Below are 27,031 nucleotides of genomic sequence, written 5' to 3' on the forward strand. Positions count from 1 at the left end.
AAGCCAACTCCAATCACTGCTGCTTGAGTCAGCTGCAAAATGCAGCACTTGGAGAGTCTTGCATTGTTTCAGTTTGCTGATCACACTCATCTGGGGCTGGTGTAAATACCACACAGATGTTTTGCCTCTCTCTGTGTTCTCTCTGTCAATCCTGTTCGCTGGTCTTACCAAAAATTTGCAGTACACAGAGACAAGTCAGGCCAATGCTGACAACTCCATTTCAAGTCTAGACATCAGGCAATTACTCATGACTCTTCACTCCCTGTCACACAAGGAAACGAGAAAAATAGATTTATGCTGGTCCTAGACTCATCTTCTATGTGGAAAAGAGAAAAGGAGAATAACCTTTTAGAAAAGTCCTTCATGGCAGCTGAACTGGGGCTGCTGCTTTTCCCTTCCTTGGAAAAGAGAGCACCTCCCTACCTGAGGCAGTCCTCAGAGTGTCATGTGCTGGGGACTGGGCCAGGCTTGTCTCTTCCTTCCATTACTACAATATATTTCTTGATACACTTTTCTTTCTACACTGTATTACTAAAATATATCAAGGAATATATTTATTTCTGCAAGAAAAGCTGAACACAGCCCTCTGGGTCACTCCAGACTGGCACTTGGAGCAATGTCCTGCAGCTAGATGACAGTTTCAGGGGGTTTCCATGACCTTTCTAAAAGTCCAGTTTTTAAATATCTTGCACAGGGTGAGAAATGCATTCGGGGAGGACCTTGGAGCACTTAAAGGACAGAGGGGAGTCCAGGATGTTCTGCTATGGAAGAGGGGGCACAGGCCAGCTGCAGAGGCATTGCTACCAAAGTCTGAAGAGCAATGACATAATTTAGGGCTACCCCACTCCCAGCTCGTGCAGACACAGTGAGTGCTGTCCCCAGCACTAGCTGAAACTCCAAGTCACAATCTAGTTCATGCTAGCACAACTTGGAATTCCACTCTGTTTGGTATTGTTGTTTATATTCCTCTTTGCTGCAGGGTGAAAGGAAACTTTTATTTCCTCCTCATGATGACTCTGACATGCCATTGATGCCTCATGCAGCAAGAACCCTGCTGCTCTCATCTCCCACAGGGGCTGAGCACCACAGCAATGCCATCTCTAGTTTTCAGTGATCAGACTGGGAATATGGGAACAGGAAAAGGTTTCTAATGCTCTACACCTTCTCTCTGCATGCACACAAAAACTGCCTGAAATGTACTCCAGCACTGATATTAAAGATATTTCCTTATTTGATAAACTTCAGCTAATATATTGAAATAAAAAAATCTGCACCCTTATCTTGTTGTTGACAATAACAACAAGAACAACCCAAAAAACCCAAACCAAAATGATCCCAAGCCCTTGGTTTGTGTCTGGCACCTGACCAGTAACACTGCTGGGATTTCCACACTGCCCAAATGCAAGGTGCATCCCCTGGGCACTCATTCCACCAGCACATGTCAAGACAGACTTGCCTCCACTTTTGATTTGTAAAAAGACTGGTGAATTCCCAGTGGAATGGACCTTAAAACACTGGTCTAAGCACCTTCCCTGAAAGCCACTTCTCATCATCTCCTGCTCTTTAAAAACTCTTCACTCAAAACTGAGCCCAGCACTGACGTCAGCTGTTGTGAGCTTTGTCTTACACCAGACAGAGAGTGACACAACATTCCTGAACATACAGAGAGGGGCTGCTGAGCACTGAAAGACTATCCAGCACGTTCCTTAGAGGCAACAGTGGCTAAAATTGAAACAACAAACTGTAAAAATCAACTCCTTGAAAGTCCTTGAGAAAAGAGGCATGAATTAAAATTCCCCATTAAAAAGAAAAGCTGGACATGCACTCCAGGGATGACAGAAGACATTAATGAACAGGCTTGGATTTTCTTCCCTCACAGCTGAAAGACTTCACAAAAGGCCTGAAGATATTCCTAATCACTTATCATTTAAAATTGGCAACTCCCTAGAACAAAAAAAAAAAAAAAAAAAAAATCTGATACTGGGGTAGTACATCTGGAAATAGAAAAGATCTCTTCTTATCTCCTTTGGTGTCAGCATTTCTGTGTAACTGAGGGCCAACTGCTTAATTTCCCCCACAAAGTCCCAGTCTGAAACTCTTGCCATTATTTGGATGGCTTTTTGCCTATGTCTTGTTACAACTCATTTCACCTGGAGGACCATGTTTGATAACTGCCCCACCAAAGTGAAATGCACAATTATTCTGGAGCTTGAAAGAACAAATACATTTGTCAGGGGTCAGAGAAGAATCCAGTGGAACCTGGAGGCAGTGCTGCTCCAAACCATTTCAGCCCTTCCCAGGCAGTGGTACCAAGGATCTCTGATTAAGGCTGTGATTTGCACACTCATCTCATCCCAATAATTTCCCAGCTCTGCCTAAGAGTAGTTTATGCACCCCAGAACTGCTGTCCCAGAACATGCTGAAGCCATTCTGGCTGCTCTGCCAATGCATTCTTCCAGTCTGATTTCCATCTCTTGGACACAAACAATCTGTCATCTAACCATCCCTGGATGGCAGAAATACATAATTTTTAAGAAGAGGCAAAATGATGACAAGACCCAGCTCTCCAAAAAAGCTCTCAGTCATTTCAGTAGATAGGATCAAACAAAGCCTGGGCTTTGTTCAAAGTTATTTATTCTACTGTTATGGCAGGAAAAGAAAATAATAGAATAGCTACAAAAGGTCCAACTATCACATTTTTTCCTAAATCAGCTTAAACCCAGATTTCATATCACTCTCATTGCTAACAGCTTTTGTACAAAACAGCCAAAGGAAATAAGCTTTCCTAAGAACTAGGCTGATTACCTGTTGGACACGAGCACACTTTTTGTTTCACAAATATGCTTTTTCTATTTCAATAAACTGCACCCAGCCAACACAGCAACCCTCACGTTTTATGTGCTTCTATGCCTAACAAAATCATGAAATGAATTAAGGGAGTCTTTCTTAAAAGACTTCATAAAAGTACTTTGTTCTTTTATTTCTGTCTCTCCTGTTCTCTTTATCAAACCATGCACAGCAGAATTTTAAAACAGCTACTGCATAGTCTGTTAAGCTTCCCCAGGCTTGAGCTTTCTTTACAGAATGCATGAGTGTTCAGAACATGAGGTGTGCAAGTCTGACCACTAAATTAGGCCTTAGGATCTGCTGATGGTTGATTAAAACTTTTGTGAGTTCTAGGGGTACACGATGCATGATATAGAATCAGTCCCACAGGATGTGAAAGACAGATTTAAAAAATAAAAACAAAACCCTCACCCACCATAAAAAAAAAGAGAAATGTCTCAAACAATTAAAGTAATTACAATTACAGTAAATCTACTGGCCCCCACCCTCTGTTAACAGGAATCAGCAGAGCTCTGGAGCTCACTGGCTTTCACCAAGGGCAGGGTCTGCAGGACAAAATCTCCTTCAGCATGACTTGGATATTATTCTGCTGCAACTGCTCCCACTGCAAACCACTGGCGCCTGAGCTGCAGCTGTGCCACTCAGAGAGAGCCAGATTCTGCCACTGCTGGTTGTTTTCAATTGGTTTATCTGTACTGACTGCAGGGATCTGCTCTTGAGCTACATTAGTCTGTTTAGCAAGAGGACAATTATGCCCACTGATTTCAACTGGAATTCTGTCTGGGGGTGTGGAATGACAGCAGAGGTTCTGGTTCTTCCTTTAAGGACTGTGTTATTTTTCTCATTTAGTTTTTCATCATGAAGATGCCCTACTCACTGTACTCCAGTTGGTTTTGGTGGAACTCTGAGATAAACCAATATAAATAATACATTTATAATAGCCAAAGGAATTAGGTTTCTTCAAAGCCTTAGACACATAAGTGCAGATTCCCAGGGATTCTCCTTCATCATCTGTAGAGAAACCCATGAGGCAGAATCAATGAGTCACTAGCAGACATCATGACACATTCACCAGAGACTCTCCTTCAGATTTCTCCCGAAGTTACAAAACTTGTCCTATTTGAATTCTAGAAGAGAGAATGTTTACTTTCTCAGATCTGCCTTGCAGATTTTCAGCCACACAAAACTTGAGCAATAGCTCTTTCACCCAGTTACTTCAGGGTAACATCAGTTAAAAGACATAAATAAAGACAGTTGCAGTGTGAAAAATAAAGGCAAAGTTAATTGAGAGAAAGAAAAGCAGATTAAATGGGAAGAGGACAAATAAGATAAAGAAAGCACAAGTTCAGCTGAAAGAAAAATGATGAACAGAAAAACATGAATTTGAATGGATGAGGCTCTAATAAGGAGACTGACAAAAGATTTAGTTGATGGGGATTTTTTTGCATGCTTTTGAGAAAACCAACACTGTAATCAGACTAAATTAGCATGCACAGAGCTGAAAAAGGAGTTAGTCACCTAACATAAATGTGAATGTAATAAACAGTGACAATTCATCATTCAGTGCCAAGAATAATTTGAATCTCTACACAAGTGAGAAGAGCATCAAAAAATGGGGAAAATAATAATTCTAGCGATCATTCTGGGTGATAAACACATTCCAACAATAATAATGTTTCTTTTAGTTTTACTGTCACAGTCTGGCCACTTCACAGTCAGAGTAAGACACTGGGAGCCACAGCTCAGCCTGGGAAAGCAGATTTTTCTTTTCTCGTGCCTTTTTCTGCTTGAAGCAGGGGCAGCAGGGAAGATGCACGCGTGTCCTTGTCAGCCAGAGACACACGTGTGCCCGCCCAGCCAGGAACTCCAGGGGCACGTCTCAAGAAACCCCTCAGTCAACTTCCCAACACCACCAAGGGCTGGTTAAGGCCCCTCTTACCTGCACAACAACCACCTGGATGGACACATGGTCAGGGAGTCGGATTGGTGCTCGAAAATACTGAGATAAGGCAACCAGAAGATGAAGTATGGCAACGAGACTTTTAGCATGAACAGCTGAAACAGACATTGAAAGCACAAGTCACAAACTGCAAAGTAACTAGGGCACAGATGTTTACTGCTGCTTAGGATACAGGGATTATGGGACTCCTTTCCTCTTGCCACTGGAGCCAGGGGGCACCTTTAAGGCACCCCATCAGCACCAATGCACTGCTCTTTGCAACACGTCTGAGTGCCACAGGCTCGTGGGGATGGAAATCTAAAGCTAATCCAAAAGCCAGATTTTATGCACAACAGTTTAAGGGCTGTCTCTGCATTCTCCTTGCCTCTCTTTTATTCCCTTTATTTCAATAAGGATTTATGGACTACCAGAAAGATATTTTTGTACTCATAACATGCACTTATTCATTTTTAAGTGTCACAATGTCTGCAGGATGATGAATGAGCCTGTTTTGGCACAAGCCTTAAGCAAGAACTTATTAAACTCAATGACTCAAACATTCCTCATGAAGCTGTTCTAGTTCTGTTATTGAAGCTTTTTTGCAGCAGGTTTCTTATTTGGGTAGTTAACACTAACACAACTTACAAGACATCAAAAGCCAAACTGTAGGAAATCCTTGATCAAGTATCAAACCATTGGCATGCATGTGGATAATTTCCAGTCCTTATTATTGCCTTTCTTCTTCTTCTATTTTGTTTTTGCCTTCCCCAAGTAGTATTCCTAAAAGATCTTTGACACTGCTGTGCACTTAGAGTTTTTGCACTTGAACTAATCAATAAGTACTACCTTACTGCACTGCTGAAACACAAGCAGAGTCACTAAAACACTCTTCTTCATCATCTCACAGTGCAAGGCTCAGCTACGCCACGCAGATACACATTGATATAAAATGTGGCATTGCTGGCAGATGCTGCTGGAGTGCCTTGGTCAGGGATGAGGGGCTTTAGCAGAACACTGCAAAGATGTCTGTCAGTCTGCCTACCACCAGTGTGTGCTACAGCTGGACACAGCTGCTGCTCTCCAGCTCTACTCCAGCTCTAAAACACATGGAAAACATTCAATTAAAACTGGGAGTTAAATGGTCAGGCCACTCCAAACACCCCGCCTCCAGCTGCAAAATAGAGAGTGGAAATGAAACTCAGGGCAGGTTGAAAAAAGAAGGGGACAAAAAATTCAGCAGGATCACAGGAAGGGGAAAGTCAAATGGCCAAATGTTCACTCTTCCTTCCTTGAGATATTTCTCTCCTTCTAACCCATTTGTTGGGAATGGAACAGGATACAAAACTGCTCAGCACAACAGGTACAGGAGCCAGGGAAAATGTGATGTACTGGTCAAGGTATTCACCAGCACGAAATGATTCTGAAAACCAAACTTAAAACAGATTAAGAGGCCTAATTTTCTAAAACTGATAACCTGCTTTCTGCAATACATATCCACTGAAGTGTCTCGTGCTGGGCCACTGAAGACATTTCTGTCAGATACTGCTATGTTCATTTTTAATACAATAGAACAGGAAGGGCACAGAATTAGTCTTGATTAGAGTTTTGTGACCAAAAGCAGTGGTCCAGACTTTGCCTGAAATGATCAGAAATATTATTGATATCTATGTTGCAAATCTCCCACGGAGTTCTAGGACCTAACTGCCCTTATGTGCATCTACTGCACTTCTGCAGGTACTTGCCTGTTTCAACAAACCAATTCAGCAACACAAAACTTCAGCTGGCATGCCCATGGACTTCAGAGCACAGCCATCACACTTGGGCAGACTCTGAGAAGACACCCAACTGAAACAGAAGGCTGAGCACCACTGAAGAGGACAGAGTGGCACAGCTGGAAGGGCCCTTCAGAGCAGCTCCTGCCATAAATCCCAGGTTTCAGCCCTCCCTTACCACTGGATATTTCAGAACTCCAGATGGCACCTACGACCTCCCAGCTGTCAAAAGATAAGAGCAGCACAGCAAACACAAAACTTACAGTCAACATTCCACTTAATGCTTCTTGGAGGGAGTTTAAGGGTTTCATTGATCTTTTCAAGCACTGTCTGTAGCTTCTGTTTCTGAGCAATTTCAGACTGAGTAACTTCTGCAACATTCAGCTTCTCACTTTCAAGCTTTTCTGAAGTGATAAAAGAAAAAAATGGAGAGAAAAAAATTTGTCAGCTCCATGAAGAACACAAAGACATTCCATACACCCAGAGGTACATTGAGGAGACATCAGACTTCCCAATTTTGTATCCAAGTTTTTTTCCAGAGCCACTTTTCCTCTGCACTGCTGAGCTCCTAAAGATAAGTTCACATTTTGCCTTTAGTTACACACTGACAAGGAGAAGGCCAAGCATTGCTCTCTGCCACACCACTGGCTAACAAACATTTGCTGCAACTCCCTTTAGGGAGCACCAGACTTGGAGATAAGGCCCATTACTTCTGTTGCTCCTGCTTGAAGGCCACTCTGCCTGCAAGTGCTTGTACAGCAGACCATCAAACCTAGGAAACAGACACCAACTTTGTTTCATCAGTCTCAGCCTCCCAGCTTCTACTGCAGATGCAGGAGATAAAAATTTTACTTGGCCTAGTAGTGATAAAACTGAAGTGATTCTGTATTCATAGAGGCAGAGGATGCATCAAAGAAAGGCAAACAAGTTTTCATGAAAACAACTAAAACCTCAGGCAGTTTCTCTCCATGAAACCACAGCCATTTTCTGAAGATTTTAAAACACTTTATGAATTGGTTTGTTACAATTAGTACAGTTGCTATGTATATACAAACGTGGTTTATTGTTTACCCTTAAAGAATCAGCAAATAAAATATAGCAGCTCCCTGGTGACAACACCAGAAACAAAATGCTTGGTCACTTATCAATCTGCTTCTACAAAAGAGTATATTGTTGAGATTTATCTTATCTTATTTGGGAAGAGCTGATCTTGTTCCCATCAAAGCCAACTGAGGATCTTTCCAAAGTGAGTGAGCCTAAACCACAGCCTAAGAGCTGCTAGCTCCTAATCCTGCCTAAGAGCTGCTAGCTCCTAATCCTGCCTAAGAGCTGCTAGCTCCTAATCCTGCCTAAGAGCTGCTAGCTCCATAGGTTCCTTGCACCTCCTCAGAAATCAGTTTGTGCATAGTCCCACCACAAGAGTGAAGATTTAGTAAGCAGAGACCTGCTGCCCAAGGAGTTCAGGGTAATGGAACAGATTCCTCTGAAATCAAGAAATGCTAGATCAGTGTGTGCATCTTTAGAGTCAGGCTGCACCTGATAGCCATCTTTTGAATTCTGGGTGAAGTCAGTGGAGGTCTGCCCACGACAATCCAGTTGCTCAGTCTGGCCAGATCCAGTCCATCACAGTATATTCAACAGCTTAACCATTCATAGAAGGGAATAGTCTGTGAAGTCTTTATTAGAAGTGCTCACATGACGTCTCAAGATTCATTTAGGATACTGGAAAGAAATTTACTGGAGACTTTATGAGCTGTAATAACTACGAAAATGGCTTTTGAGCCAACAGTGTAAAAAGCACATGCCAGCTCTGCATTAGCAGTTTCTTTTCTCTATCTGTTTCTCAGCTGAAGCTCAGATTGCAGTCCACTGGGCACCATTACCTCAGTCATGTTAAAAGCCAGACATCAAACCAGAAAGAGATTCCAGCTTTCCAGAGGAACCTTGCAATGCAGAAACTACAGCATGGAAGGAGCAGAGATTAAAAACATCCACCATGGCACTGAGAGTGCCCTCGCCTTCAAACCTACTTTCCACTTGTAACATGGCAAAGTTTGTGCAGCCCACATGCAGGAAATAAATTTAATTGGAGGGATTACTGTTGCCAAGACAAGAGGCTCCCTCTGCAGCACCCCAGGTAGGTTTGTGCTGCTCTCATCAGCTGCAGAGCACCATGCACTGCACTGCAGGCACGAGGGCTGAGCATACAGCCCATTGCCCAGGGGTCTCATTACACAATGCTATTTTTATATCACTTAGTGGCATAAATGTAAGATGAAACCGAGGCTCCTGGGCAGGAACAAGAGATCCCCTTCTTGACAAAGTGCTCTAACACTGTGCACGTGTACTTTTTCTTACCAAATAATTTCTGCAGTACTTGTCCATCATACAGGTCTTCAGCCAAGTCTTTCACAATAATCCTCTCTCCTACCAACACATCATTAATCCAGTCAATTAATACCTATGTGGGAAACACAAATTTGGCAGCATTATACACTATTCATTTGCAATTTAAACCACATGTCACTTTCTTAGCAGGAAGAATACCAAAGCTGCAGTGGCTCCAAACACAGTCTGACATACCTTCAGGAGCAAACAGGAAAGACTCAGGAAGGACTCACCTGAGGTGGCTGTGCCAATGCACCACGAGGTCTAGACAAACACTAATTAATGCAGAATCTTCTGGAGTGAAATCTTCCCCTTGCTTTCAGGAGCATTTTAACATCTTACTGTGTTAAAGGTGCTGAAGTTGATTTTAATGAAGAATCCTGCTAAAATTCTAACCCCAAGAATCACAAAGACAAGGGAAGACCAGCGTGATCTTCGATTGGGGGTGGGATGGGACTGAGACTCTGGGCTGAGGATTTTAACAGCCATTTTTAAGTCTCCCTGTGCCACATCTAGAGAAAGATACTGCCACAAATGACCTCCCCATTCCGCTGGGATGTATGCACCATGTGGTTCCAACTAATTAATACCTAACTAAGTGCTTTCAAGTCCTCCAGTGAAAGAGGCAGGGATGGCATTAAAAAATAACTCCACTTTCCTGACAGGGTTTACATGCTTTCATTACCTTCATTAGTTCTTGCAGTTTGGGATCATTTCTTGAATTCGGATCCACCATTGTTCGGACTTCATTTTCCTCTGGAAGGTTGAAAAGAAAAACATTAGAAACTATCCCAGGCACAACACTTCATTTTACAGCAAGTTTTCATGTTGAGATGTAAATTTTTGTGAATTACCTAGCATAGTGTCCTCGGGGTCTAGTTCAAATGGAATGGGACTGAGAGGTAAGTTAATGGCATTTATTCCTTCTTCCTGTAATTCAGACACTAGGAAATAAAAAAAGAAAAGCTTGGTCAAATTTCAATTTAATTTTACTCACTATTTCACTCTCACTAAAAGCAGCATTAATTGTCTTAGAGCCATGTTCTTATAAAGAAACTATTAGATAAGCCACTGCGTGTAACTACAGCAATAAAGTAAAGCTAACAAAAATGGGAGGCCCAGCCAACAAACCTTTACCTGGAGGAGTACATTTCTCATGGATAATAGTGCTGGAACCAACACAATTACCTCAAATCTTTTCCAGGACATGGCCCATTGTCCTCAAATTTTTAAAAGGCTCACTTGCATGTTAACGGTGCTGCCATTTGAACACTAATGAATCATTTCAGCTGAGGGAGATGGTTATTGCTCTCAGTCTGTCACCGTGGCTCTGGAGATGCTTCAAGTTAATCTCCTTGGGAAGAGATGGTGTGCAGCCACCCAGCCAGGAGGCACCAGGCTGAGGACCCACTCCAGGCTGCAGGTGCAGCACACAGCACATTCTGCTGCCCAGGATGCTGATGGAGCAGGCTGCAGGACGCTTCTGGCCTGTGCTCTTGGCCTTTCCTCAGCAGCAATCACAGCAGCAAGACACAGTGTAGGAGGATGAACCCTCAGAAGGGTTGCCTTAGTGCGGAGTCGGCGCAGGTTGAAAAAGAACTTGGACATAGAAATGCAGAAGTAATCCAAGACCCCACAGACTGGAGATGTCAGTAAATATGGACAACGTCTTACTCAGCCAAAGTCCCCAAATTCTGCAAAAATCAATGTTCTTGAGAAGAAAAGATCCAGAGAAGTGCTGTAAAGAGAAGCCTGTCACTTGTCCTGTACCCAGTACAGGCCAGAGCAACTTCGTTCATTCCTCTGCATGACCCAAACTTTAATAGGTTGCAGAGACAAAACCCTCCCTGGAGTGCCCAAACATGCCTCTCTAACAGAGGGCAAGAAATCCCAGCAAGCCAACACCCCGTCCTGTGCTGTGGAGGAGCTCCCAGCACTGAGCAGGGAGGGAGCCAGAGCAGGGATCACACAGGTTTGTACCTTGCTTTGTGAACAACCAGTGCAAAGCTGATTTACCAAACCAGGAAAGGGGCTCACTGTCCTAGCCAGGACCAGGCAGTAACGTTGCTTTGACCACTCAATTTCCAGCCAGAACTGGTTGTTAGCTCATCTGTTCCAGCCAGAGTTTAAACTTAAATAATCCAACAATCCTACACACGGCATAAAGATTCAGGCAGCTGTCCACAGCTACTGAAACTGATGTGCAGATGCAAGACTCACCCTCCAACAATTCAGATTTACCAGCTGATGCTTTCCTCAGTTTATTCTGAATATCACAGAGACAAACTGGTTTCTAAGAAAACAGAGAACCACCCTAAAGATCTTCTGTTTTGTCTCTGCCCTCACGGCTGCCTCATAAAGCAGCTTTACTTCCTCGGAGCAGTAAGTGTAGCTAAATTCACATGAACACTGTGATCATCAGTCAGCTGGGGTGATAACAGGACTTAGAAATGTACAAATATTTTCTATGCTCCATGAAATGCTTTGTGGTCTGCCAGATGAAATGTTTCTGTGCATGCTCCAAGGACCTGTGTAGCTGTATTCAAGCATCTGTGTAAGACTCACAGCAATAATGGCTGCTGGAATGTTTATTACTTTTAGTGGTACAAAAACAACTCTGACAAATCCACTGCCTTCAACACTGAACCCATAACTTCACTCCATACACTCACCCTGCTTATGGATCTGTACCAGACAAATCCTGAGCAGCTCTACAGAGCCATGAACCGATGCTGACAACAACAGTTCCCTCGATTGTTGTATATTCTCCAGAACTGATGGCTGAAAGCAATGGGCCAAATTAATCCCTCATGTAACTCCACTGAGTTCTGAGGAGTTACAGCAAGGATGAAGTTGCTCTAGCATGTACAATCTCACACATTAAGTAATGGCAATTGTTGAAACTGCTAGCACTCCTTGGAGAAAATCACTGTTGGTTTCTTGGTTTCATTAACCTCTTTGATTTTTTTTTTTTTTTTTTTTTTTTTTTTGGTTCTAAATGGTTATGGGCAAATGTCAGTGGTAGAAAATTCCCCTGTGGAGATCTTTCTGCTCTGAAATGTTTAGCTCATGGAGGACTACACACAAAGCTTCCTAGGCAGAAAATATGGCATTTTTTTCACATCAGTCCCAAGGGGGAGCATAGTAAATAAAATCTTTTCAAGCCAACTGCCTCCACTGAGCTCTCCTATCCCAAAGGGCTGGAGGCTCTGCTTGGGTGAGACACACTGGAGAAAGCAATCAGCTGGTTTTCCAAGTGAAGGACAGCAGTGAAAGCTCTTGGTTCCTCTCTCCAGGGAGCAGCCTGCTGGCAGAACTTGCTGACAATTCTCCAGGGAGACTGACTGGACCATTCAAGGTGGAAGGTTATGTAAGGAATTCTTTACAAGGCCCACTGAACCTTGCCATACCTGTCCTCTAACGTGCACAACATTCTACCTTTAATAACATGGCCTCCATCATATTCTCAGAGAAAATAAGAGACAGCAAACAAACCCCTGCCACACCTTTGAGTGAAAAGAGAACATAAAATACAAATGAGACAGTATGAAATGTACACGGGGAACTAAAACACTGACGTGTTCTAGAATGCAAGTGTTATATTTGCTGCCCAGCAGGGGCTAAGCTCTGCTTTCTGTACACAGCTGTAAGCACAAACATTTTGCTCACCTGCCAGAGCCATTTGCAGAACCTACCCACCACACCTCCAGATGATCCAAAGATCCCAGATGGATCCAGTTTTCAGAGAGGACAGCTCCTCCTCACCTCTGCTTTCTGCAGGGCACAACCCATGCCCCAGGCTGGTATCAGTCCCCTAATAAATGCTCCTCCTGCCCTCCTCTCCCCCACAAGCATGATGGAGAAACCCTGAGCCTGACAGCATCTTTTTCATTTCTTTCCCACTACTGAAAGGCAGAGATTTAACTGCAGATTAGTAATGCTACTAAATGGAGCAGGTAAGCACATGCAGTATATCAAGCTGTATTAAACTGAGGGAAAATGTCTTATGTATTATAGCCTCACTTTCTAAGACTTTCCATCAAAAGAAATACCATGACAAATCACTACTATACACTTAGGTGTTTAGAGAGCAACCACAAATATGTGATTGAGGTTAAGAGTTTGCATACCACAGTTTCAGTAGAGGAGTCCATTTTTCAGCTGCTTCTCATTAATTTGTTTTAATTAATTTTCACGGAAATCACTTCAGCAACTTAGTATTTTAATAAAAAGAGAGAACACAGTATTGGGGCAATTTTTGCAGCAGCAGAAATTAACACAACATAATCCAATTTCTGGAAATACTGTGAGGAGTGGCTTTGGAGCATCAGTAAGAGCTGCACTCCAAGCCTGCCAGTGTAAGGCACCAGGAAGGGAGGAGGGGATGGGATGTGCCTGCAGCAGCTCACCTCTACCCACAGGCTGCCAGGAGCCAGAGCAGTGCACGGTGAAGGACTGCACCCAGGGCTGTGTGCTGGGCACAGGGCGTGCTCTGCCACTGCACAAGGGCAGCAGCTGGAGCTCAGACCCCTTTGTGTGCTCACCCTCTGCTGTGACCCACATCCAGCCCAGCTCATCAGCTCACCACGCTGACATCGGGAAGATGAGGGATTCATCCCTTTGGGCATGACAGCAAAATCCAGTCCTTCAGGGCTTGTTCCAGTCACCATGCTGAGGGGAGCTGGGGCAATGCACTTTTCAAGCAACAGCTGCATCTGGGCCAGACAAATCTCTGTGGATTGGCAAAGTGGAAGTCCCAGTTTTAACTCTGGATGAGGAATGGACATTTCTGCTCAGCCTTCTGATTCAGCTCCACGTGCCAAATTTCTCGTGATGTAATCAAGTGCAACTCCACTGCTATCAGCTGTCAACAGACTTCCTCCCATCATGCCAGCACCAAATTTGGCCCCAGAGCCGGGGAGCCCTGGAGCCTGTATCAACAGCAACTACAGCAGCTATTTTAAGCTGGATGGAATTCTTACTGTTTCAGATGCTCTAGGATGACGAGGTCATAAACCTGGGCTATCAAACGCAGGCGTGTGCTGTGAGCCAGAGCCTGCCCTGTGATGTGTGCATCCAGCTGCCCTTGGAGCTGCACATCCCAGATGCAGCACTGCCCACAAGCTTCAAATTGCCTTAATTCCTCCAGTACATGCAGCCTGTTGCTCCACATTGTATTTATTAGACAGTTTCATTTGGGTTTTTTACTCATTTATTTTGTGTGCTTGAAGGCTTTTTGCTGCCCTATTTAGTATTCAGGGCTTAGAGTTATTCTGATTTGAATGAAACACATCTCATTATTTAACTGAGCTCAGCAATGCCACATCACCCAGTGCACTCTCTGTGGTTTAGATGTATTTTATAACCATCAGAAGAATCATGAAACAAATACAGCAAGATGCAGAGTAAAACAGCCTCTCCTCTGAGTGCTGCAGCCATGTCTTCCCCATGTAACTGGTTCTGTACTTACAAAATTAAAATTACTGAAGTGCTACGATGGGAATGGAAGAATCCTGAAATTGTGCAATTAACCAGAACCAAACCATCATTTTGGAGGAGCACAATGCCACACTGTTTCTAACCTCAATCTTTCAAATCCAGGAGGTTTAGATAGATGCACAAACAACTACAGACATCTATACATAACATTTCTGCAGGTCTTCAATTGCCTTTCTTTCTCTAGCATAAGGGTTTTCCATTCAAGCTTCTCAGCATTTTTAAGGTTTCATATACATAGGGTTGGGGTTTTTTTGTTTTGGTTTGGTTGTTGTTTTTTGGTTTTTGATTTTTTTTTGTGGAAGCTGAGATTTGCTGACATTCACATGACTCCAAGAGTTTAAGTTTTCTATAAGAAAGTCAAAATCTCCCTGATATTTTCAACTGCTACAGTAGGCAGCAGCTTGACATGTCACGTCTCTATCTTAAGCTATTTTTCCCTGGAACAAGCACCATTTGGAAGGCCAGCTGCAAACATCATACTGCCAGAATAACCCTGGATATTTGTACATATGCCCACATTCAAACATACATGCCTATGCTACATACATCTAGATATGCAGCCAGAAATTACAGCCAGTTTAGACAAATGCTGATTTTCAGCACGAAATGTCTTTACTGCTCTTGTATAAGACAAACACCCAATTATAGCTGAGCCAAATTTAGATGAAAGGGTTTTGGTTTCACATTCCCTTTATTGGGTGCAAATTTCTGGTAAATGCCCATGACCTCGATGGTTTGCTTTTGTAACCACTCGTGCACAACAGCAGCTTTAGTTCTTCTGCTGCCTTGATAGCTGTAATGCAGACTTGAGTGGAAATGACTGCATCCACACAGGTCTCAGTGGATCTGTGCTGATTTACCAGCTCACTGGCTCAGCAGCACTCCTGTTCCCTCTGATCTAATTCTGCTGGGGTAATTCTGGATTTGTACTGGTAAACGAGAGAACTGACCAAAATTACTTAAGACAGCTAGAGAATGAGAGAAAAAAAGAAAACATTTTCAAAAAGTCTAAGTTCAGGCTTCTACAGAATTCTACTATTTAGTCAAGAAAGCTTACATAATTGCTTTCTGGGCCACCTATCCAAAATGTTAATTTCTAATACCTGTGCATGTGCATCCAATACGACCACAAAGGGAAAAGAAAATATTAATCTAAAATAGTACAGCCCAATTTTCTGCAATACATAATTCATTAAACACGGATTCTGGCAGCTCAACTTTAACTCTGAAACAAAAGAAATCCACACAAAAGACAATAAATCTGCATTACACATGGTACTAAAATGATCCAATGGATTTATAGATGTTTACAAGTTTGCAGAGTGTGACACAGCGTCCACCAGAAATTTGATATTCACAGCACAAAACATCATAAACATATGTCTGCAACTACAAAAGGGCCTTTTTATGTGGGGATCATTGTTAAAATTGTCTTCAGAACATAAACCTTAAGTTGTAAATGCTACTCCCCATTTATTCTCCAAGACATAACAAATGAGGGAAGAAAAGCAGAGATATGTTTGTAATTGAAAATGTTTCTCAGGAAATGATCTGTACAGGAACATCATTCTCATTCCATTAACTGCTGACTCCAAGCCAACCATTTGTAAAAGTAAATAACTATGCAAACTGGCTGACAACAATGTGCCTGCCTTTAATGTTTCTGCATTAGTACTCAGTCTCCAAAAAAGAATCTATTTTCTTTTCTCATTTCTCCATTAAACCAAACATGGCATGCACACAAAAGGAACAGGAGTAATGCTGTTCACAAGAAAAGATGGGAGAAATGCTATGATTTGATTTCCATGTATGCAAAACAAATGAAATGCCTTTTGCCTTGAGCTTTCTCTGAAGTCCAAAGCCACGCTCAAGTACCTCAGTGGCTAGTTTGCTGCTCCTTTCTCTTTTTGGAATTGGCAGGGACAAAAAACCTCCACAGACAGACAGATGTCTGGTTTGGGTAGGTAAAAAACAACACTCCAGGAAGCAAACTCAGTCCTTTTTCAAAAGAGTACATGGGATTCTTTTTTGCCAGCTTCATTAAGCCTTTCATGCTCTCTCATTTCATTTGGGATGAAGGTTCTTCCTCAGAATTTCCCTCTAGTTTCTAAGAGGTAATAAGCAGTGAAGTGCCAAGCTAACACAGATGCCAATCATTCCATTCATTCCTTCTACACATCCTCTCAACACATCTTTCAAAATACCTAAGCAGTATCTGCAGACATTCTGAAAATCCTGCCACCCTACAGGCGTGTTTAAAACCCTACTGAAAAATCCCAAAAAGCAATTTTGAGAGCAAATACAGACAAGGGTTCAACTGATGCTGGTTCTTATTCCCACTGAAGAACAAACCATGCGTATGAGAAATGCTGAGACCATTCCAAGTTCTTATCAAAACGTGCTGTGGGGAGTCTGATCCCAAAACAAACTCCAGAGAGCCTCAGATACTTCGGTAGGGTGCTTGTGCAACAGAAATACGCAGGTTGTTAGCTGGCCTGCACGTGCTATCCCTACATGCAAATCCTCTGCCAGCTCAGATTTCCAACCTACGGAGGGAGGTGTGTACTCAGAGGTGTCTGAACTGATTCACAGAGTACTTGGGGCCATGCAGAGAAGAAGGGAGAGCATCTGTACCCTCCTCACTGACGTTTTGATGTTGACACAACAAATCTGCAGGCAGTAATACCCAGAAGAGAGGCAGACAGACCTCCTGGTGCAAGTGGAGGCACTTAAATGCTCATGTTCTTCTTACATGCTCACCAGAGCTTGCTGAACCAATTTTTTTCAAACTTTGTGGAGTGGAGAAGCAGATTTTACAGGGCTGACTTGCCTCATTTTGTGAATCACCAACCAACTAAGAGCAGCTATTCCAACATCAACAAGAAGTGCTCATGCAGAGAAGACAAAACCAAGGATCTGTTCCAAGAAGTCTTTCCCAGCTCAACAAGTTCTAGCTACTCCTAAGAGAAAACCCAAAAATAGTTCTCAGGAATGTGAGGGCACACTAGTAGCAAGCTGAGGATTTCCTGAATTTCTTGCTCTTTTCTTCTTGTGTATATAAGCCTTGTTCCTGAAGGAGAAAAAGTTAAGAGAGACCCACTGCACCTCAGTAATCTAGATGTATGCTTTTTCTTAAAGGAAGTAGAAAAATGACCACTCTTACTGGAAAGTTAAAGCTCCTTCTCAGAGACTCCAAACCGGTTTATGTGTCACACGTTGTCCCCATTTTCAAACTGCAGTTACTAGAACTACTTGTGTTTTGAGATAAGCATCTCATCAACTTCAAGGAAAGACTCTGTGACAGAGGATTAAAAGATTTTTAATAAGTGGCCAAGCATTTCTACATCCTAGAAGGAAAAAACCCCAAAAAACCAAAACCACATTAGTATCTTTTGAGAGCTTCTCATGCCTCAAGATCTTTCTTTACTATCAAAATCAACCAGCATGAAGTTTGGGGTTGACACCAAGGCTGGAGAAGCAGCAAACACAAGAAAGATGGGATAAGAGTCACCTGAAGAAATTAAAATAATAACAAATACAAATATGTAGATATATTACTTCTTTGCATAACTGGTAGCTTGCAGTCTACTTTTTGCTACTTTCTGTGTCAACCCTGAGTATCTAACCCTGGTTCTCAGATTCAGCAGCAGAACTGACTTGCAACACCTAATTCTATTTTTCCCCTTGACTTTAAAGATTTTCAATTTCTTGCTATGTTTAATATTTGTGCCTAACACACAGATGGTTTCTTAAAGTCTCTGCAATATGTCCCAGGGAATTGGAGTTTATAGTCAAGGACAGAATCAGGATCTAATTTGGGAATTGGGATCTACAGACGGGCCTTCAACGTGGCAAAAATAGGCTGTGGCTTTGGCTGGATCGACAGAATCCCAACTACATTCTGAAAGAAAGAGGGGTGGGTTTGGTAAAAGGCTGCAAATGAAACCTAAAAATGGAAGAAATGTATCTTAGCATCCTGAAGACTGAACTGCCCTTCAGGGCTCCCATGGCCAGCGCAGAGGTCAATGGGCACTGACAGCAGAAAAGCTTCAGCTTTGACCTGGGCACAGGCAAAGTTCCCTATCTCACACGAGTGTGCATGCCAAGCTGCACCCTCAGATGTGTGGAGCCCCTCTGCTTTCCCAGCCACACAGCCCTAAGGGCTGGCTCAGGGATGAGAAGGGACTTATCAGGGCTGGCTGTGGAAAGCCCTGGCTAGAGGGAGGACTTTGGTCAGCTGGCATAAATCACAGTGTGGTGTGATCAACAGTGTGGCTGTGCTATCCTCCTAAAGCACATTTACACACAAGTGCAAGATGATGATGCAAGACAGGACTTTGGTAGCACAAACTAGAAATTGTGTTTGGCTTAGGAAAGCAGAATTTGTTCTCAATTTGCACAGGAAATAAATCAACACTTTCCAGCCTAGGTTTTCACATCCCTTAATCAGAATTAATTCATTTAACAGAAGAAAACAGCAGTATCCTCATTCTGCAGCATAGAAAAAACCACAATTCTAGTTTAAGGAATTCATCTACATGTTTCCTTTCTGGAGACAAACTGAACTTGTAAAATGGAAGCCTAGCACTTAAAATACAGCCTTAAAAGCTCATCTGTAATGTGACATTAGCCTGACAGAGCAGACAGGAATACCTGCACCTTTTGCTTTCCAAACCCCTGTCATGGCAAAGAAAACACCCTTTTTCCATATAAACCAGGAGCAATGATTTCCTTCCAGCCCTGTGGCTTGCCCTTCATGGGCCCTGCCTGGTACCCTCCTAATTCCTAATTTTGCTTATTTCCTTAGCAAATCAAACAGCTGCTCTGACTTCCAAATGCCCTGTCTAAAACAAACCCCTGACTGAAGTGTTCATCTGGTTGAGGTGTTTCTGTGAAGAGCAGCATTGTAAGGGTAAAGCCCAGCTCTGCCCTGCACCTGCACTGCCACTGGCTCCTCCAAGAGATCTCAAACACGCTGGAATTTCAGAGCAGCGCTTGCTAGCACCTGTCAGGCAAGGGAAACATCCCTGGGTGAACTCCTGCCTGTTAAATGCATTTCCTGGGTTGCTGTCATTGCCAATGGATCAATCTCATCGTGAGGAACAGTCACAGAAACATACCTGTGCCTGTATTTCCTGTCCCACTCTGCCAGTGGGCACACCTAAACCTGCAGCTCAATCATAGATGTAAATACCCTCAAATGGGTTTCACTCTATGGCACTAACACATTCAGAGTTTCCCAGAAATAATCTGCAGCCTTCAGCTTTGATGATGTGAGTTTGTGTTACTGTTCCTCTTAGAAAGTGCATAGTACCACGAGGTTTTCATTTTAACAAGCATGAATAGTAAAACTTACTGACTGCATAACACATAGTCCATTTGAAAACTGCTATCCCAAGCATGCTTTTGACTACGAATGAAAACTTGCCCTGAGTGGAAATTCAGCTGATAAAAAAATCACTATTTTCACACTGGAGCCAGTGTTACCCAAAGACTGCATTTGTACCAAATTGAAGCTGACAGAAACAAATAGTCTTATGAAACATCACAGGATGAAACAGCTAATTCTATTTCATATTGCAGAAATACTTTCACGGAATAACATTAAATATTAACAGCCTGCTGTACTTTCTTCTTCTTTTACCCAGGAAAAACAAAGTCGGACGGGAGTAAGAAGGAAATAAACCCTCATTCTTACCTTCCAAATATTGCAACCCAAAATTAACTACCATTGTAAAAATACAGGGTCAGAAAGCAATAACCAGAAAAGCAAAACAACCAGATGGGTCGGTGGGGGCTCCTACCTTTAGGGCAAAATGCTCCACAGCCCATCATAGGGTCGCTGGGCCACCCTCATAGTGCATCCCAGGGGAAGGGCAGTGCTCGAGGTGCTGGAAGCCCCTGGCAGGGCCCTGTGCTGCTGCTCTTCCGAGGAGCTGGCTTAGCTTTCCAGCCTGTTTTGCACCAGAATGGTCCAAGCACATCACAGCTCCCAGCTCAGAGCATCGCTCCAGAACAAGCGACTGACTGCCTATATAATTTAATATCGTGCCACATGAGACTCATAGACCATCTGCAAAAGAAACTAAATCTGCTTTTTGCAGCTTGGTGAGTTGTGTTCTGAAGGCTGGGATGCAGTTTTGATTGTGTGCTTTTGTTATCAGTCATACAACTGAACAAAGTGCTCAAAGGGCAAGTGCAAAACACACGTTTTTAGCAACCCCAGTCTGTTTCTGTTCTGGGCTTCTTGTACCTTTCCCCCTTGTAACTGCATAAAGTCACAGGTGCCCTCAAAGCATAGGAAAAGTCTGTGCATAGAGACAGACACTGCAACATTTCATGGGAAATTTATTTCTTTTTTTTTAATTATTTGTTTGGTTTTTGTTTGGTTGGTTGGTTTTTTGTTGTTTTTATTTTTTCTGCTGTGAAACAAAGTCTGATCAACAGGAGTTACTTGAATCCCGTTGTCTGAATTAAGATGCATGTATGATATTACCAAATATTACCAAATTCAGATCCTGATCACAGTATTCTTTTCTCCACAAATACTTCCCTTCTGAAATAATTAGCAACACTCACATGGAACAAGGACTAAGCCCTGAAACAGGCAAAAGCATAAAAAAAGCTAAAAAGCAGAGGAAAGGAGAGCTATGAGCCATCAAAAAAATAATCAACTACTGGTAAGAAATAAACTAGTTTTATGGTCTATGGGCTCTTCCAAAGGGGGACAGTAATGAAAATATAATCTAAAGCAATTACTTACTTGGGCTGAAAATCAAATTCCTATGAAGTTTACAGACTAAAACTTTTCAGAAGCTGTAAAATGTCTAAGTGCTTGTTTCAACTTGGAGCAGGAGGAGGGAAGTGACACATCCCTGGCTCGTTTCTAACTCATGGAAAGCAGTTACCTTTCTAATTTCCAATGGAACTCCATTTAAAACACCTGTGCCAAAAGACAAGTGTGGGGAGTGGAGTGGCATTTACTGTTTAGGGTTCTTCAGCTGTGCCACACCACATTCCTCCCCCAGGTTTCATACCAGATGGGACTCCTTGCAGGAACAGTCTCAGAGCTCTCACACCACATTCTCTGCCAGTTCTGAGGAGCCTCTGGTACACACAGGTCTGCAGCTTTTGGGCCACTCCTAAAAGCAGCTTTCCCTTCCCTTCCAACATTTCTATTTCATGCTGCACTCCCAAGCAGTAATGGGGCTCCCATCCTGCCTCCTGGAGTCCCACTGCCTTCTGGCACTGAAATTACTACATATTAAGAAAATTCATCAAGTTTGAAGTCACAGCTACCTGCATCATCAATTCAATCACTTATTTTATAAGTGATCATTTACATCTGTTCATAAAGTAGTATTTTTTTTGCATGCACAAAAGCAGTTATTTTACAAAACACAGTAAATGAAATTTGTTTCTTTTATGCTGAGCTTTTATACCTACAGAAGCAGACAAAAGATCATGCCCAGGTAGTAGGTGAGGTTACAGCAGGGTAAGAAGGCTGCAATTAGCTAAGGCAGAGCCTTTTCCTCAGAGGGTATAACAGGGCAAGAAGTGGAACACTTCAGCAGGTCTGAAGCACACAGCTTGGGGACCCAGTAGAGGAATTTCTACTCCTCCTCTCTGTAATTCATTTTCACTTGCCACAAACATACACCCAAGCAGGGCTTGATTTCTAATTCCTGTCATATAACAACATCACCTTTGAAAAAGCCTGTGCACTTAGCAGAGATCACTGCAGGGAGAAACCCCAGCACATTGGGAAGATGCTCTGGGCCTAGAGTTTCCCAAACTGCTCCGAAGGGCTCACTGTCAACCCTGCAATTTTCAGCTGTGTAAAAACAGAAATACAGCCAGGGAGGACTAAAGTCTTATTCAAGCTGTTTTGGCCATCAATACAGGAAACAATTCAAAGGCAACATGACACTGATAGCTTAATTTGTGAAAATGGATAAATACTGGATCTGCCACATAGCACATTAACCCATGTAACAAATAAATACAGAAATAGCACTGCAATACTTGGTTAAAAGGTTTTGGTTCACAGAGGAGGAAATTCAATTAAAGCATGTAATGTCAATTACTGTCATTTGTAATTTTGTTTTGCTTCCCTAGAAACAATACAGATGCAGGATTCTAAAGTTACCTGCATGTTTGATGCAAATGGGATAAAATTATCTAGGTTCTGAGAAAATCCAGATAGTAGTAGGGAAAAAACCCAGAGTTTTACCTAACCTCACTCGTGGATCTTCTTCAGAGTGCTGGTCACATGAGAGCTGACAAGCCTTCAATTTAAACACACAAGCAAGCAACCAAGACCTGAAAGAGGACTTTTATGTTTCAAAAATGATGTTAAGTCATCAGAAAGGCTGGGAGGAGAGCAACTGCTTAATTCTCAGCTACTGCAAATGGGCACAGCCTTACTAAAGCCAACAGAAGAGCACTGACTGATATCAAAGAGAATTTACCTTACTGTTTGCACTGATTGATTCCAATTGGAAAATGACAGGGTCAGGTCCTTAATGCTTCTGTCTCCTTTGCCCTGCTCTGTGTAAAAGTGACAGAGGCTAAAAGCCACGTGGAAGACTCCAAGCATCCCAGCAGCACAGAAACAAACACTGCCAGATCTCACCAGTCCCTCTTCCCCTTTGCCAGGGGAAATGTGCTGCAGCAGCAGCACCCAGCTCTGCTTTCACACCAGCAGCTGGGCAGCAGCAGAGCTCAGGGCTGCACAGAAGCATCCCACTCCCAGCATAGTCTGCTGAACTCAGGAAATAATACAAAACATGAATTAATTAAAGTTACTGCTGGTGAAATAAATGCCAGGCATCTTTCTACCTTGCAAACTATGATATGAGCTGCACCAGAACTAGCAGAGAATCTGCTGTAAAGACCTCCAAGCCACTTTCCTTTAAGCATCACCACTTCTAAATATGGAAGCATCCTGCCTTTGAAAACCCATACCTTCCTCAACAGTGCAATGCTACAGTGAAATGATGATTAGAATGATAGGAAAGAGCTAACAAAAGAAAAACTAAATCAATCAGATGCTTTCTTATGCCTCTAAATGATACACATAAATTGTGTCTATCAGGTTCCCCCAGGCTATTTCAGGAGCAAGCAGAACACAAAATGATGCAGATTCATTACAAAAAGTCTAAATCTAATCTACCTGAATTTAAAATGCCAGGAATCATGTAAATGGAAGAAAAGATGACAGACCTTGCATGTTATACATAAGCAGAAACAAGAGTCATATAAACTGGGAGTCACACAAAGAGCTCATTTACCAAGAAATCACAGGTGAGATCCCTGGCAGTGCCAACATCTATTGGTGTAACTGCAGTGAGGACAGAGGTGTCTCCAAACTGCCCTTGTGCCTTCCCCTGCCCTCCAGAGGATGCCATGAGCCAGGCACGTGGGGCTTCAGGGGTGGCACTGAGGCTATGGGTGACATTTAACCTCTCCTCTCCACTCACCAGGGCTAAAATCCAAAAGAGAAGAATTCCAGCACAGGCTGTGTGAGGCAGAGGGAGAAGGTAGATCCCAGAGTTATGTTTTCAGACATGCAAATCAAAACAGTGTCCTTCCCAAGTAACACGTGAATGCTGACAGAAGTCATTTAAAAGGGTCAATCCCAACTAGATCTGGGTGGTAAATGCAAGAAAATTAGACTCTTGAAGAATAAAATACTACTGATGTGACACAGTTCACCTGCAATATGACTGACATATGGCAAAAAATGCATTGACAAGAGCCTGAGAAGCTCCAGCTCTCCCAGAACCTTACCATTATTTGCAATACACCTTGCAAGGTCCAAGTGTTACTCAACACAGGCAGGCCCATGGCCTTTTTCCCTAAACACACAGGGGAAAGAGAATGATGTTATACCTATAAATACACACACTTTCTAATGCCTCGTATCATAAACAAAATCTTTACTACGACCATACATGCACACAAAACTGGAGCATTTGGAATGCCCAGCAGTACAGCCTCTCTCTCCTAACAGGCCACCTCATTCCCTGCCATTAAATCAAGACACATTCAGGTCTGAAACCTTCACCTGGAGCCAGACTTCTTGACTTGCTCTGTGCTGACATTTTAAACCGACTGCAGGAATAGTTCTCCTCTTATTTTCTAAGCTATGCTGGATCAAAATCTAATCATCAGCAACGCTCCTGAAAAGACAAAAACCACCTCAAAGTCAACAGAATCTCAGCAAGATTCTGTTGACTTAAGCCCAATAAGCAGATCAGACCTAAATCATAACTCCTGCAGATTTCTCTTGTGGCACAAAAATATTACTCAGCAACGGGCAACACAACTGTTTACCAAAGAGTTTACTCAGTTTTATGTCATTATTTTTCAAGTGGAAAAAGTACTGACTTTCAGGGATGCACTAAACTGGCTCAAAGTTTGTGCTAGAGCAAGAGGAAAAACCCCTTGATTTATAGACCTGCACATTAACAAGTGCCTCTTTCTTGTTCCTCTCTCCCTGCCTTCCATTTAGAGTTCATGTTACTGGAGTTGGATTTCCTCTAGGCTGGGCCCTATTCAGTGCCTGCATTACTACCCCAGTTGCACTGGAGATTCTGTTCCCAGAGCCCTGCCAAGCTGGCAGTATGGCTCCTGAGAGACCACTCTGCCTGGCATGCAGCAAGCTATTTATTGACACACCACTGTTCCCATTCAGTTCTGCACCTAAGCACTCAACTGGATAGCAGTTCCATATGTTGGATCTGTTACACTTCTCTGGAAAATTATATTACTTTGGGTAAATAAAAAGCTAAGAGCAGCAGGAAAAATATCATAAAAATGCAGCCGAATTTGTTTCATCCTGCCTCCATCAGCAAATTTGGTCTATGACCTCTGCATATGAGTCATGCAAGTGCTTTAAAACTCACAGTGATTTATATTTTCAGGATAGGAAGTTCAAGGCTTATATTTCTGCTCCCCTACCATACGTTATTATTCTTTATACACAATTTCTTGCTAATTATCTATCTAAAATATATAGGCATCTTTTTTTCCTACTTTGTGGTGCACATTAACCAAAAGCATTCATCTCAATAACCAGTCTCTGGGTTCTTGGCAGAGTGGAGCTGAATGTGTAGGTTATTCCTGGAACCATACTAGGCTGATGCTCTCATCATAGCTTTAGTCATGGAAACAAGCTTGCACCAAGACAGGCATTGTTTGCTAAAAAGGAAATTCCCAGCATATCTGTGAGAAACAAGGACTAACAGGGTACACCACGCAAAAATGTAATTTTTGCACAGGGCTGTTCATTAGGAGGCTTTAGTGGGCTCTGCAAATCAGGTGATGCTTTTTGGAGCTTTGGGCTCGTGTCCTGCTGAGAAACCACTCTGTGTTCACAGTCCCTCTGCAGCACAGCACCACTCCATGAGACTCCCCTTCACACAAGAGCAACAAGTTCTCTTCAGGCTTGAAGAGATCTAGCAAAAGAGCTGACCTCCCAGTTTCTCCAAGCATTATTAGTGGGGCTTTTGGATCTACAAACCTGCATTTTCTACGGCCTATTTGACCTTTACCACAACACTTGCAAGGTTTTGAGGAGGGTCTCACTGCCTTGAAAGGGAGAATTTGCTTCCCTTGTGATTCAGCCCCAGGAGAAGCACAGGGCAGCTCCAGCCAGGGATATGTGACCTTACCACGAGGGACCAGCTCTGAATTGCTGCCGTGGGGAGCTGCCACTGCTTAAGCACTCTTTGCCTGACTTTCTGTAAAACTCAGCAGAGAGTCCCTCCACTGAGTAACTGCATAAAAATCTACCTGCACAGATAAATTCTTTGCAGCTCTGTGTCTTCAGCACTTGCCTCTGCAGGATATTTCAAGACAGCAAAAGCAAAGTGTCTCACTCATCAGAGCCTGGGGAGTTGGTGTGACACTGGTGTTTATCCTCTTTGCCTTCTTGGATTGGTCCTGCCCAGACAATGAAAATCTTTTCATCTCATCTCTCTAGAGTATGAACAGAGATCAATAATTCTGCTTTATCAAATGGAAAATCTCTGGGGTCTTGTGAATCATGTGCTGGCAGCTTTATTTAGATGGAAATCTATGTTCATCCCTGGGAAGCCTTGCTTTATAACACGATTATCTGTAACATTCAGACTTCAGTTGATCTTTCAAATCATTTCCAGGCTGAAGGAGTTAAAACACAGGTGAAGTTTCCCTGCTGAATGACCAGCTCAAGCACAAAACCCGACCTGACAGATCTGGATCAGTTTTAGAAGTCGGCTGCAAAACGTTACATCAGTGAGCGAGTTAATCCTAAGGCAGGACCTGAAAGCTTCTGTTTTTCTTCAAATGTTTCCATTTTCATTAGTACTACAGGGCATGTCAGGCGAATCCTGCCCTTTGTTACTTGTGCAGCCCGACTGCAATTAAGCTAACAAGTCTGCTGTAGTACAGGATGGTGTCCAAACCCTTTTCATAGCTGTGGTAGCTCAGGAAGAAGAAAGCAAACCCTTAATTTGTCACTGAGGTAAGCATTTACCAACTGTGGGACCAGAGGAAGGTCAACACATCTCTGCTGCTTCAGAACTACAATGGCACTTTA

The 27,031-nt window shown here is 42.8% G+C and overlaps 1 protein-coding gene across 3 annotated transcripts in view; it reads right to left on the reverse strand.

Annotated features, from left to right (window-relative positions):
• PARVA (parvin alpha) overlaps nt 1-27,031 on the reverse strand; it is a 63,773-nt gene that overhangs the window by 14,378 nt on the left and 22,364 nt on the right. For 2 of the 3 annotated variants that reach the window (XM_059848275.1, XM_059848277.1), the window contains exons 2-6: nt 9,801-9,890; nt 9,632-9,702; nt 8,917-9,019; nt 6,822-6,962; nt 4,787-4,902 (exon numbers count right to left, since the gene is read on the reverse strand). In XM_059848275.1, the coding sequence (XP_059704258.1) occupies nt 4,787-4,902; nt 6,822-6,962; nt 8,917-9,019; nt 9,632-9,702; nt 9,801-9,890 (521 nt within the window). Of the gene's footprint in view, nt 1-4,786; nt 4,903-6,821; nt 6,963-8,916; nt 9,020-9,631; nt 9,703-9,800; nt 9,891-20,249; nt 20,296-27,031 lie in introns of those variants that run through there. The other variant, XM_059848276.1, reaches the window with a different exon arrangement.

Source organism: Haemorhous mexicanus, chromosome 6, assembly GCF_027477595.1.
Source record: "Haemorhous mexicanus isolate bHaeMex1 chromosome 6, bHaeMex1.pri, whole genome shotgun sequence".
Classification (NCBI taxonomy): Eukaryota; Metazoa; Chordata; class Aves; order Passeriformes; family Fringillidae; genus Haemorhous; species Haemorhous mexicanus.